Here is a 13,628-nt window from a genome sequence, read left to right as displayed (position 1 = left end):
TCTGTCTCCTCGCATAGTCTCTCTCGCATTCTCCTCACGTATACACTTCGCATTTGGCTGGGGCCTTTGGGTTTCTAATCATAGCATCCTGTGTCAGTAGTCCTCCAGAACATTACCACCGGGATGCCCGCGGCTAGTCCTCGAATACATTATACGAGTATCACTTTCTCTGCACACCCCGCAGCTGTTGCACACAGTGGCGTTGCGCGCATGACTGTCTTGAGCGAGGAAGTCGGTTTTGGGTGTCCATCCTGAACGCAGAAGCTTCCGCAGATACCGATCAGCCTCGCGAGGCAATGCACGTGTGGTGGCGACAGTTGCTAGCGCGGAGGACGTCGGTTTCAGGTGCGTGCCTCTACGACGACCCTGCACTAGTTCCAAACCTCCACCGTTCCCGAGGCTCATGTGTGTCACAGCTTGCTCGTCATCTCCGCCGCCTCTTGCTGGATCTCCACGACCTAGAACTCAGAACCTCTTGTTCTGCGGTCATATCATGCCTCAGGCCCCTAGTCGCAGCTCGCACCCCGGAATCCATGACAAGGCATTTGCTGTGTCTGACGTTTTGTTTGTTCGCGCACCCGGGACCCGGCGAAGTGCTGATACATCATGGCGCGTACCACGTTCACAATAACGCGTCAAGACCCTCGAATTGTTGACCGCTCTCGACCATCGGTGGATCAAACCCATTGGCATTCTTTGGCATTGGGCTCAGAACTCTCCAATCTGGCGTGCTTATCTTTTTGATGCCCCGAACCTTCACGGTGTACAATTGCTCTCACAGGAAGCCCCGGGGCGTCCTTGCGTCGAGCGCGGTGATGCTGCCATATGCAGCGGCGTTCGGGAACCGCCATCGGGAACGCGCTCGTCGATGCATGGACCATACATTCTCGCGTCCCCTTTGTCCTCGGCGAACCCTCGACTGGCCCTGCGCGTTGTTCGTCTCCCCCGGCGCTGGAAATTTGTCGCGAGCTTGTTTGCACCGTGCAGCCAATTCACCGGTCCGCAACCGAGGCTCCGACTCGGACTGGTGCAGCCATCATCCACGACTCGCGATGACCAGCACTCGTCCAGAATAAGATGCAGGTCATGTCTTTTCCGACTGTCCTCCGCCGCAGACGGAGGGCACGTTGGAGGGTCTTCACGTGGAGAATGACGGGTGACGGCAGCTGGCCCATCGCGTCCTGTGGCCTGCTCGGTGGTCGGGACAGCGGCGCGCAATCCTATCTCTCTCCTATCGCCATTGCCTCCATCAAGACATCCCTGCGTCATCCTCGTCGAGACCAGTGCTGGTGAGCACCCTCGCCCTGTGCGTTTACTGTGATTTTACGTGAACTTTGCTGCTGGACTCTCGCGGCCGACGTCGCGTGTGGTATCACCGTCGGTTCGTCGACGACCGAGGGTCCCCATAAGTACGGATTGCAAGCCCGCGGCGCTGTCCATTGACGACATCGCTGATGGACGTGCCTGCGGCCCTCCGATCGCTGTTGTGAGGAAGCCATGTAGAGCGCGAAGGGAGGGAACAGAACGCGCGAATCGAATACGCGGTGGGTGGCCGGACGCGGACGCGGAACCCGAGCCTGTTCCCGCACGCGCGCCCTGCCCATCGCTAGGACGATCACCCAGAAATGGTGCGCGCACTCCACAGGCCGCGGCCAATCCGCCCTCGGGGCCAATACGAGCCTGTGGCAACGCCCGGATGCCTGCCCGGTCCCGGTGCTTCTTCTGCTATAGCTTATACCTTATGGCTTGTAGGGTCCCTGCCCAGGGAGCCTACGCAGCGCGTGCACCCAGGCCACACTTGCTCTCCTCCTCGCGGTTCCAGCGTTCCCGTCTCGTCTTCTGCGGAGTTGCTTCGGACGCACCCAAATGCGACGCATCGTCGCCCTTTCTTCGTTCCAGAATTCCGCCGTCCCCGTTTGCGCTCCTGGCCACACTTCTCGCGAGGTGTGGACACCAGAGAGAGACGCGTACTTTCCGAACGCGTGCTGGCGCGCTCGTCAGGTACTTAGAACATGGCATCCGGGACGAACTCCCTGGTGCGCTGCTTCTGCGAACTTCGATGCGGCTTCCGTGGCGAGACTGGGCTGTGGTCTGACGTGCGTGGTTGAAGATTTCGTGTAGGCTTCTGACTTTGAGCGACTGGGGACCTCATCGGACGACCAACGTGCGATGCACAGTCATCCAAAGACCTGGTCACACTCGTCATCCTGATTCCCTTGCGCTATTAACTTCACTCGGACAGGTCAAGGATGCAATCCTTGCTCGGTACGTGCCACGGGTCAAGTATGCAATATTTGTCTTCGACATACCACGACCCTGTCTCGGTAACGTGTGGGAGTAGTGTGGGCACTGGGGTTTTTCAGAGGCGAGTGCACAAATATGTCGCGATCACTTCCACACTGACAAGCGGTACGCGCTCTCCAGACCATCATTATCCTCCGAAGAAACGGCTGTACGTACCGTCTTCCGAACACGAGTTGTGGCGACAACGCGGATATGGCGACCAGACGCCGCAATAAACCCACATCTCCACTACGCTCGCGCGATAAGCCGGGCACAGTCGTGCTACATATAGACAATCAAACATACCAGACTGTTTCCGAATTCCTCTTCTCGTCTGCGACCTCATACCTTCTTTATCGTCGCCGCTCAACTCCTCTTCTCCTCTTCCTCCGGACGCGCAGGCGAGAACGCGTGAGACGTGCTCGTACCACGGAAGACCGAACGCCCAATCTCGAAGCCCGAAGCCTGCCTCATCCTGTGCTGCGTGCGGGTTCTGGCGCGGTGAGCGGTTCGCATTCTCTCCCTACCCCTCTCGATCGGGTTCTGTACGACGGACGCGAAGCGGCCTGCGTGCAGCGTGTGATACGCTACGCACAGCGTCTCTTCGAGGATTGGACAAGACGACCTGCGTCTATGACTGAGGCAGCACGCTGGCCCGACCGAGGTTCGCGCTGATCCGGAGTCCGGGCAGGCTCTGCCTGCGATGGGTTGAGCGCGGCCGTAAAAACGACAAGGGTCGAGGGCATACCGTGTCAACGGTCTGGTACGCTCGCGCAACTCTATCTCGCGAAGCACTCGGGGGTTCAAACGGTCGCGGCTACTTTCATTTCTGCGCAGACACGCTAGCGCGTCTGTACGTCTTCTTGTTTCGGACGATATAGGCCCGTGGGACGTTCGTCCTGGCCGTGTGCTCGCCGTGGAATCGTGGGTTGCGCGTGGCATCACCGAGGCCCAGTGTGGCGGATTCTCTAGCACCTGGGACATCCAGACTGGGTATTGCCTCATCGTTTGCGGTTCGGGGGTAGGCAGGCCATGGTTGGAATGGTAAGGATTTTGACACCTTCTCTCCCCAGACCCCGATCTTGATCGTATTACTCGAAGGTTACAATTGCACGGAGCTTCGCGCGCAGGATCCGAGCACTCAGTACTCAGCACTCGCGAACCGTGTACGATCTCCTTATGCAGGCGATCGTCCCTCTCTGTTCAGCTTCGGCCTCTGGCACATGATACTGCTGGTGGGCCAAGTCCTAGGATCTGGACACCCGTGGCTTGACAGTTGGAGCTCCGTGAGCCGTCTCCTCGGTGAGCAATACAGTCTTGGAAGGTTGACTCGCCGCTCAAAGGCCTGGCAAGTCCGCCCACTGCCTCGCGGTGTGTCTTCCCTTCCAGTGCAACAATTACAGTAAGTTCTACCAAACGCTCGAACGCAACTGATTTTAGAGAGAAGACACGACACGTATGCCGTGCGACGTGCCGACCATGGCGGACCAAACTATGACGCCACCAACTCGAACTTCCATGCAACTGCTACGCTGCTTCGTCTTTGTACTTACGCTTGGTGAACGTAGGGAGCCACAGAGTACTCCTCTTAGCTCCAGCAGCATGATCCACCTTCTAAAGTGACTGACGTCTAACTGCCAGGTTGCAGAGTTCTGCCGGACTGGAGGCTGGGTACACTGTTCAAATAGACGCACAGTTTGATAACCGTACGCGGTACGCGAGTAAGTATTCCCTTCCTGTCAATTATGACTGAACCACCTCGGAGAACCCGATTTCAATAAATCTCCGAGTCTCCGACATCGCAACACCGCAGTACGTGCACCACTGGAGCCGGGTCAAGCGCAGATCAATGTCGCCTTCCTGTCCGAGTCTGTTCCTTCGTTTGTTCCGCGGCGGCGCAACGCCTCCAGGACGATGTGGCCCGAAATCCGTGCAGGGCTGCACATCGCTTATAATGGGGTGCGATGCGCATTAACAGCGTAGCAGATAACCGACATTGTTCCGGCCTCTTGAGAGGTACTTACAACGTGACGCTGCGCAGGGACATACAGTGATGGGAAGTCTGAAAGTCGTGGCCTATCACTGTGGTATTCAGGTCCGTGGCAGGCTCCCAGTGTAAATCACTCCCCAGTCATCATCCAATAACATCATAGGTAAGGTCCGGAGAGTATATTCCAAGCAATCAGCACACGCCAACGTACATCCACGATAGATACACTCGTGAGAGAGAGATATATGTAGCCGGTGATCTGGCAGGGTTCGTTACAATGCCTCAGCCTGACGCCGACGGGAAAGATTGTCAGCGGGCTTTAGGAGCCCTCAAGCAGCCGGCCCGCACCGCCCATTACGACTGCACGTAGGGGCAGCCTACTGCTTCTTCGTCTTCTGGGCAGCTCTGTCCACGACGCGTAGTGCCGCCGTGATGTCTCTGCCGAGCACCCAGATGATGTAGCTCGGGACCAGAAGCCACAATCTAACGCGCCAAGGCAGGAATAGAGCATATCGCCCCCACCAGTGCGCAGAAGGAAGACAAATTGCTCGTCAGTAATTTGCACTATCACGGCATTACTGGGTGAAGCCGGGCACTCACCCGTTCGGGATGATCCAGTAGACGAGGAGCGTTTTGAAATCGTTGTGGCCGACCGAGCAATAACCGCAGTAGTACTCCTGCAGCCAGTAGAGAACGGTCTTGGAGAGCGTCATAATTGCACTCGTGAAGCCGAGCAACGGCGCGGCTGGTGAACCGGCGACGTGGGCGAGGTAGAGGTAGCCAATGTTCATGAAGTTCTCAACAACATTGAGCGTCGCTGGAGACAAATTGCGAGCAGTCGTCAGCCGGCTACTTCGCGGGTTACGACACGGAGCAAGATACGTGAGTGTACGTACACTGGGCATTCGTGAAACCTTCACCGTTCTCGTAGGCCCTCAAGCCGTAAACCTGAGTTGCCGAGACGCGTGGTGAGGATTAGATTAAGCTTTGCAACGAGTTCGACACGCACGTAATCGATGTCTTGGTATAGGGCATACGGCTTCCAGATCCAATGCAGGTCGCCGCCGACCATGGAACGTGGACTGCGAAGTTAGGGATGGGAAAGTGAGCTCTCCAGGGGTATAATCGCAGCGAGTCGACGTGTTGAGACACGCCTTGATTAGGCAAGGCACTTACCGGAGGAAACAGTACGCTGCATCCCAGAATATAACCGGAATTGTCAACGCAAACCTGAGACATGGTGAGACATATGCCCGAGGAATGTTCGAATTTAAGCGAAACAACACTGGCAGTGGGCAGAAACGCACCACAGCGACACGATAGCATAAGTTTTGTTTGCCATCTCTACTCTTCGTGCTGTTGCCCGTGCTATTCGACGACCTTGCTGGCGGATGAGGGCAAGGGGGCAAGGAGAGCGGGGAAAGACAACACACCGTGCGACGCGATCACTCTCGCCCACGATGCGGGGTAACCCGATATCCTCGGACTTGGGCGCTTGGGTTCGCCGACATGTCCGACCCTGTCCTCGTGGCCGTTCGTCTGCCTGCTGTCGACGTCCTCGACGTCCTCCGCTGCGCCCTCCCCATTCTCTCTGTCTTCTTCTGCAGTGCTGGACTCCTCCACAGGCGCGGGCTCAAGATAGTATCCCCAACCTGCTAGTCCGCCCTCGCTATGGAACCCTCTTCTCCACAGCAACTTTGGCCGCTCTTGCTCTTGTGACTGTCGACGCGCCTCCTCGAAACGCGCGCTATATGCAGCGGAGAACATCATGGGTCGGGACATCGTGTATGATCGTTAGGCGTGATTGTATCGGGTCTAGGTTTCAGAGGCGTAGGGGGTATGCGAGGTGGTAAGTAAGTGTGGTTCATTGTGTAACAAGTCAACAAAGATCTGGCCGGAACACGAGGCGGGAACTGGAGTAAGCGGCGTGGAACGCACGATGCCTTTCCGTCGCTTGGGCTTCTCCGCTTGCCAGTGCCTGACGACGAGGGCGCCTTTCTTCCGTGTGCTCTTCGAGCTATCCACCTAGTGTCAGTATAGCTGCGAGGATTGCATGTTGGATTGCGGATTCAGAACATAACTGGCATGGTAGGGGGGGCACTATAGCATTGGGTACGTCCTTATGATGCACCACCAATATCCCTAGCTCACGTTCTATCCCCGCAGACGCATTCGTACTACCACGTTCTCGCGGAATACATCATGCTCCTCGACACTGCATCGTTCGTGGTGTTGCATCTTCTAAGATCGGTGAGCCAGCCTTTCGTTCTGCAATGCAGTGGCACGTCACTTGAGGGTACTGTATGCGGTAGAGGTTAGCCCTCGCAATCGCGATGCGCTTGTACTCCTCCAATCGAGACACGCAGTTAATGGGATGAACGCGTTTTGTATATCGAAAGGGCGCGATGTTAAGACAGCGAGTGCATGGGAGCACTTTACCGGTAGCGTTCAATCCGTCATACCGGTTTTGGTCCCTTCATTCGAGGCATGCAGCTCGGGACATTCTGCTTGCGTATGGCCTCAAAGTGGATCAACGACAAAGACGAATGAGTGCAACCGTCCGTTCTCATTGTACAATTCATATGAAGACGTACGTCTGTTTCTGGTTCAAGTTGTCGAGAGTCACCGCCAATATGCCCTATGCTAGCATCCGACGTATCACTTCAGTGGTACAGTCCGTACTGGAGATGCATTGAACGTTCAATGTAGTCCGAGCTCGGTCACCCGATTGGCATGATAATGCCCTCTGCTACGTGGTACGGCATTCTATCCCATTTGAATTGCGAACACCTGTGCCCTGTGCATGTGTCACACAGCTGATTGCGAAGGACTTATATGAGCCTTCCATTTCAACCTTGCCATCGTCGTGGATTAAGGTCACATGGCTACCTTCCTCGAAGCTCGTCCTCTATCGTCCTCTATCGATGAGTTGTCACGGGCCCAATACCCACGGTCGTCTTTCAAGGCCGACGAGGTGCTGGGACACTTCCCAGGACTCGTCTGCTATGGAGTCTGCCGTTCGTGAGGCCGAGATTCTTCGTGATGCGCTCAAGCTGGCCTCCGCGATACGTGTTCAGAGAGGTTCTGAGCTGCAGGTACGTCGTTGGTGCTGCTTTGTGCATATTCAGGTTGAACCCCTAGACCAAATGTAGAATGCCTTCGCGCATGGCGAGTTTCCCCTGGAGTTGGCCGGCGTGTTGGTAGACGTGATTCAAGACGCTGTAACGCTGCATGGTTCGGTAAACGGAGAGAGTACTGGCAATGTGCGTACTTCACGGTTACTGTCCGCATAACGCTCCAGCTAGAAGTTATGCAGACTGCTATCCCCTTCGATGGTCTGCGCCAGAAATGCGCAAATTATCTGCGAAAGGTCCTCGCGGATATGGTGTCTTTGCAAGAAGTTGATGAAAGTGGCCGGAAGAAGGTATGTGCCTCCAGTATCCCTCTTAACTACAGTGTATTGGCTGATCCTGAACCCTGTCCTTGAAGCTAGTTACGACGAGTGATACCTTCGTACTCGAGCTCGTTCAAGTCCTGTCCGACATCTTCGAATGCAATGTGTCCGTCTTCCAGGGGAGCAGCTCTCCGACTCACCAGTCCCCAGTGAGTGAAGCATCAGTCGCGTCTGACTGCTACCGGCCTGTTCATATGCACTACGTGGCGCTGAAATTGTGCTTCGGGAATGTAGTTGAACATGTTCAAGCCCCACGTCGTTCAGTATCTGGTTCAATCGCTCCGTCGGGCGGCAGAGTCGCACGTAACGCGGAACGCTGATTACGCGTCTTGCAAGAAGGCCGTACGTATTTTTGTTAATTCGTCCCTTGGCTTCGGATAACTCATACTGGATTATCAGCTACTAGCTGCGGAGGAGGCCACGGTTGCGGCACGCGGAGAGGCGCAATGCGAGCTGGAGACGCAATCCGCGGCTCATCAATCCACTTTGGAGAATGCGGAGGCGGCCCATAGAATAGCTCTCGCAAACATGGAGGCGCAGCTTGCACAGGTCAGGGTGGATAGTTCTCGCGAAGCGGGAGTGGCACAGGAGGAGATTCAGCGACTAGAAGGCGAACTGCTTTCCCAAAAAGCGGCACATGAAGCTGAGGTGAGTTAATCGTCATCTGAACCCGGACGGACGCGCACTGAGCCTGTCTCGCCAGATTCGGGAGCAGGCCACGATGCATGCAAGTGTGACGATAGTGCTGCAAGTGGAGCTTATGGAGACGAAACGCCATCTTGAGCAGGAGAAATCGAAGGCTCTCGAGGAGTTTAAGCGACTCACGACCCGGGTAGGTGGAATAAGTATATCACTAGCCATGGACCTCATCCATCTCTAGTGCGCAGAGCTGGAAGCGACAAACAAGGAATTGATGCGCAAGTTTGAGGAACAAAGTAACGAGGTGATGAACCCTCTTTTCATAATGAGCTTATACTGACATCATCGTTTCTCAAGAGAGTCGAACGAACGAACGACCAGGAAGAGCAGTCGTCTTCGGCTCAGACTAGTCTCACAATACGAGTGCCAGTACCCTCATCCTCAAGGTTCGGTTGTTGATTTTCCCCTAATCTGACTGACCGCTGATGTAGGTACATAGCAGGTCGCCCATAGCCGCTGGATCCAAGCGTACGATAGAGCAGTCGACGGAGGATCCCGCACGTCCACAAGAGTTTCTTCAGACCACCAATGAGCCATCACTCCCTTCGAGGCGAGCCTTGGACCTCGCGAAACTTCCAGAGATCCATGCCGACCTGTCCGCAAGCAACGGAACGCCAGAGTTCTTCACGCGCGAGTCAATCTCAGCGACGCTCGGCGGCAACGCTCGGTACAGGCTGCATATATAGTCAGTTCAAGAACAGATATCTGGATGGCGTACGCCGTTGACAAACCGTCTCTCAGCGTCGCAAATCCTACATCACTGTCCGTGAAGCATGACATTAAATGGTACCTCTGCCTTACCGTGTCAAAACTCGGGTGGCTGCCTTCCGGGCCCGGAAAACATGGCTTTCTCCATATGGAGCTTGACCAGAAGGTCACGAAGACCGACGGGAGCAGTGCTGGTAACATTGATAATACCCAACTCCATCTCTTCGTCGGGATCGGAGCAGGGTCACCGGAGATATTCCAGTACTATGGTATGTATCGCATCACGGATGCACCAGTCCTTAGCCCAGAAGAGTGGGAAGCGCTACCAGCGGAAGTAAGTCACCGACGGTATCGACTCCCCATACGAATCTGCTGATTTTTCTTTGGCACAGCCCAAATCCGACATCGTGGAAAAGACGTTTCGCCGGAAGGATCGAGAGTTGCAGCAAGAGTTGAAGCGGAAGGAGCCAGAGCCGAAGCAGCGAAAGGAGCGAGAGTCGAAGCAACCCAAGGAGCGCGCCATGACCAGGAGGGACATACGAGACAAGTACGCCTCCGGAGAATACCCCATTCCGTGCATGCGCCTGGAGTGCGTGCAGTTCGATATAGGTTTCTATAAGGACCTGGTCGAGGCACATAAGAGATCGGACGACTCGTCGGTTAGCTCAGATGCGGAGACTGTGGAGCAAGAAGTGCTGTTGAGGGCCTCGAAGAAGCGCAGGACCTCCGGACGGGCTAATACCACGAAATGAGGATAACCCCGAGGTATATATCTCCACGTCAGCATTCTAGTAACGGGCCGTTACGCGTCTTCTGTATTACTACCACCTTCGCACCCTGCTTCAAGTGAGCATTCTGTAGTACTAACCGTCTGTGCCGTGGCTTGTATCAGTTCACTACAGTTACTACAACTACAGCAAACGCGAGACGCATCCTGTGCGGATTGTCATGGCTGAGCCACAGCGAAGGGAGCTGGTATCTACTGTCACGATCGCGTCTCGTCACGCCGCGTCCAGTGTCACCCAATGCCACGTGCCAGCAGTAGCTGTCGTCCGACTCCTTGAAGGACCCCGGGTCGTACTTGGGCACTTGACTCTTGCTGACCCCACAATGGTGCTATGGCTTTGCGCTCTGCAGTTGATGCTGCTGCTCTTCAGATGAAAGCCCTCTGCCAGATCATCGCAAGTTGGTTTCAGCAAGACCAACGACCAAAGGCAATGCTGCTGCGTTGCAAGGCTGGTGCGCCGTGCGCGTGCGCTGGCTATTGCTGAAATTTATTCGAACAGCATTCATTCGGACAAGTGGATTCTTAATGGACTAGTTGGCCGTGCTCGAAGGTCTAGTAACCGATAGCATCAAACTACAAGAAGGTCATGTTAAACCATATTCGCGCGTCGAATATTTCGAACGTAAATTTGCAGTGACCACACTCAGTTCCATGCCGCCAATTCCGTTTTTTACAGGCCCAAAACATTATGTTGCAGACGAGCAGCTTAGTCTGTAGAATGATGATGACGAGGTACGTAGTTCTGTCAACGAGTCATCGACCATAGACAAGCCTAAGGACGATGTCCAGAGCGACACGGCCAATATTATCTCTGGCTCAGGACCTATGTATGTGCTGTTCCATCATTCGTTCATTAAGGAAACCCATTTGACTCTTTAACTGCTTGACTGCACAGGAAAAAGCATCGCTGATTATAACCCCACGAACGGTGAAGCGCCCGAGGTACGACAGGACGTGGATGACAAGTGTCTAGACTGGATAGGTCCGCTATTCATTCTCTTATATGTTTTTTCTTGGACTCAAATATTCAGATTGGCTTGATCTACATGGGCTGTAGAATATACGTACCCATGGAGCACAAGCGAGTCGACACCCCATTATGTCCCATCCTATATTCCCAAACCCATCGTTTGGGATAAGACCGGACCATTGTATGTCCAAGATCGATGGGTACATTTCTCTGCGCGAGCCTCATTGCAGCGTGCGTCGTATGCGCCGCAACTCGATTCATCCTGCGTTCAATCATCAGGCGCCCGCGCCGGGCTACGGTCAATGCGGGGGTGTAACCTAGCTAACGCTGGCATAGTAAGTGCTCCAGATCACCCACGCCCCTCCCTCGTCTCTGTTGTTCTTGGGATAGTACGTGAATTTGCTGACGAGACGAGTTCGCTTTCTTGGTCTCAGTTTTGGACGTGACGCGCTTAGTCCGCAGTTCGGGCACAGACTTACTCTCGACGCGATGTCACTGTAGCTTTGACCCGCTTGGATCTCCCCAGTGGCACAGTGCCGCACCGTCTGTTTAGATGCCAAAGCGAGTCGCACCAGCGATGCATATAGAGCGCGGTGTCTCCGAAGTCACCAGCATAACCTCTTGCATCTATCCAACATGAACACCGCTACCTCCCGCTTCCTCGCTAACAGCGACGTCTTCTACCAGCTTGCCACGGAGGTCTATCGCACGCCTGGAGAATGGCGATCTCTCGCTGCGCTTGCCGCGACATCTCGCACACTCCACGACATCGTCCTTCCCGTCCTGTGGCAGGAGCTCCACTCGCTTGTACCGCTCTTGCGGCTCCTTCCTCTCAATACATGGACAGAGAGCTTGAATAGCGCGAATCAAATGATTTTCGTGAGTGTACCAACAGTACCTACACATTTTTCCTGTGGCTGATAAATATATAGAGGTTGACTACTTCGGAGAACCTCGACTGGACACGGTTCGCAAAGTACGCCTGCCACGTACGGCGGTTCACATGGCACGAGTGCATGGATGTTTCGGTGTCCACCCTCATCAAAATGTCCCTAGCCAAACCGCTGGATTGCTCCCTCCTCCCGCATCTACGATCCCTAGTCGTTCGCGACACTAGGGATCACTATGTCTCCGAGCTCCCAGTCCTGTTCTCTCCCAGCCTCATCGACCTCCGATTAATCTGGCACGTCAGTTACCTTCCCGACAAGCTACTGGAGGGAGTGCATAAGACATGTCCCCAGCTCGAGGAGTTACATCTCTCCCCGCTCGTCACGCCAGACACCGTCCTTTTCTTGACTGATGTCTACGACTCGACGCAAGACATCTTGATGCGGTGCATCACTGGTATGCCCGATCTACGCAAGCTATATTGCAGCATACCGCTCTCTACGGCTACCTTCAAAGTGTTCGCAGCGCACCCGCGTTTGCAAGAAGTAGCAGTGCCTCTATCACGTAGGACATTGAAGGACATCGCCGGCCTTTTGGATGGGGACGTGGGAGCCCCTGCGTGGTTCCCGGATCTCCTGAATTTCGACTTGACCGTCGACGAAGTCAACGAGGACATGACCGCCCTAGTGGCATCCTTCCACCAATCGTTGCAGCGCCTCTCCGTGCGAACCGTTATCCACCCCTCCACCAGCGACTTGCAGCTTCTTACCGAGAGCATGGCTCGCTCTGCCTACGTGGAGACCCTGGCAGAGCTATGCATCCGCTTTGACTCGAACCCCAACTCGATACAGGACCGCTACCCCTCCTACTTGGACTTTCCGACGGTTGACATCGGGAAGGCCCTCAACCCAATGTTGAGGCGGCAATCGTTGCGTCGACTACATGTGGAGGGCGACTACGTCAGTGTGTCCGATGGAGATCTTGCCAGGATCGCGGAGTTATACCCTTCCTTGCGCTCGCTCACGGTATTGGGCAGGGAGTCCCCCGAAGCCCTTTGCCCGTCCGTGTGCTCGCTGGTGATGATAGCGCAGAAGTTCCCAGATCTTATGGAGCTCGACTTGCGCTATAGCGGGACAGAGTCGGACATCCCTTCGCAAGCCAATCTGGACCGCCTGCAAGTGCCTTCGCCTTCGACGCACCCCCTGAAGATATTCCAAGTCAATGGGAGTTCGCTAACGACCACTTGTAAAGGTGCTTTAGCCTTGACGAAGTTCATCTCGCGGATGTTTCCCAAAGCAGCTCTTATCATCAAGTTGGCGGGGTCCGAGGTACCCAAGGAGCTTCCTGAGCCTTGGGGAGAGGTTAACAAGCACCTGTTGGCAGAAGCTATGGACACTGCACAAGACTAAGGCTTCTGAACTAGCGATGCTAGTAATGTCTGCACCCCTCATGTAGTTGGACCGCCGCTTATGTTACCCAGAGGACATGCCCCCTGCCAGTGCCATCCGAGTCAGCCGATCTTCTCATTTCATGTATCGTGATTAGTATTCTTACCATTACAGTTATATATGTGATCTCGGTCTAGAGTGAGAAACGCCGAGTGTTCTTCGCATGGCCGATGTGCAGATGCATGTATGAGAGCCTGCATCGAGATTCGAGCTCGACGCGACGCGACGCGTGCAGACGCGTACAGTCACGGCAGCGTCACGCGTCTGGATAAGATTAGATAGAGAGATGAATGTCTGGGCTATCGACCCAGACGTGCAATCGATCCACTTGCAATCCTTGCTGCCATCATCTCTCTTCTTCCTCTCCCCCTCGTCTAGTGCACATTCCCCTATCGTCTTCA

At 54.9% G+C, this 13,628-nt stretch overlaps 6 protein-coding genes across 6 annotated transcripts; 3 read left to right on the top strand and 3 right to left on the bottom strand.

Moving 5' to 3' along the window:
* The first annotated feature begins 309 nt into the window (after positions 1–309).
* On the top strand, positions 310–694 carry L226DRAFT_243613 (uncharacterized protein). Its single transcript, XM_067673196.1, has one exon. It carries the CDS (start codon positions 404–406, stop codon positions 629–631), a length of 228 nt encoding a protein of 75 aa, XP_067539764.1. The 5' UTR covers positions 310–403; the 3' UTR covers positions 632–694.
* L226DRAFT_243576 (uncharacterized protein) lies at positions 695–1,317 on the bottom strand. The gene has a single exon (XM_067673194.1). The coding sequence runs from the start codon at positions 1,267–1,269 to the stop codon at positions 757–759; it is 513 nt and encodes a 170-aa protein (XP_067539763.1). The 5' UTR covers positions 1,270–1,317; the 3' UTR covers positions 695–756.
* Positions 1,318–2,465: 1,148 nt separating this feature from the next.
* Positions 2,466–3,364, bottom strand: L226DRAFT_243611 (uncharacterized protein). Its single transcript, XM_067673195.1, has one exon. The coding sequence runs from the start codon at positions 3,286–3,288 to the stop codon at positions 2,650–2,652; it is 639 nt and encodes a 212-aa protein (XP_067539762.1). The 5' UTR covers positions 3,289–3,364; the 3' UTR covers positions 2,466–2,649.
* A 1,286-nt stretch (positions 3,365–4,650) lies between these two features.
* On the bottom strand, positions 4,651–5,615 carry L226DRAFT_543311 (uncharacterized protein; the record flags this gene model as incomplete). The annotated part of the gene is made up of 6 exons (XM_067682192.1): positions 4,651–4,756; positions 4,874–5,090; positions 5,170–5,221; positions 5,283–5,355; positions 5,450–5,503; positions 5,581–5,615. The coding sequence occupies 6 exons, from the start codon at positions 5,613–5,615 to the stop codon at positions 4,651–4,653; spliced, it is 537 nt and encodes a 178-aa protein (XP_067539761.1).
* A 2,181-nt stretch (positions 5,616–7,796) lies between these two features.
* On the top strand, positions 7,797–9,629 carry L226DRAFT_243551 (uncharacterized protein). Its single transcript, XM_067673193.1, has 7 exons — positions 7,797–8,069; positions 8,127–8,375; positions 8,431–8,559; positions 8,608–8,670; positions 8,724–8,812; positions 8,869–9,111; positions 9,168–9,629. Exons 1-7 carry the CDS (start codon positions 7,968–7,970, stop codon positions 9,508–9,510), a joined length of 1,218 nt encoding a protein of 405 aa, XP_067539760.1. The 5' UTR covers positions 7,797–7,967; the 3' UTR covers positions 9,511–9,629.
* A 1,862-nt stretch (positions 9,630–11,491) lies between these two features.
* L226DRAFT_557862 (uncharacterized protein) lies at positions 11,492–13,188 on the top strand (the record flags this gene model as incomplete). Its single annotated transcript, XM_067683205.1, has 2 exons — positions 11,492–11,770; positions 11,824–13,188. The coding sequence occupies exons 1-2, from the start codon at positions 11,528–11,530 to the stop codon at positions 13,186–13,188; spliced, it is 1,608 nt and encodes a 535-aa protein (XP_067539759.1). The 5' UTR covers positions 11,492–11,527.
* Positions 13,189–13,628: the final 440 nt, after the last annotated feature.

Source organism: Lentinus tigrinus (genome assembly GCF_003813185.1).
Source record: "Lentinus tigrinus ALCF2SS1-7 unplaced genomic scaffold L226scaffold_4, whole genome shotgun sequence".
NCBI classification, from domain to species: Eukaryota; Fungi; Basidiomycota; class Agaricomycetes; order Polyporales; family Polyporaceae; genus Lentinus; species Lentinus tigrinus.
This window is presented reverse-complemented; position numbering and strand designations above follow the sequence as displayed.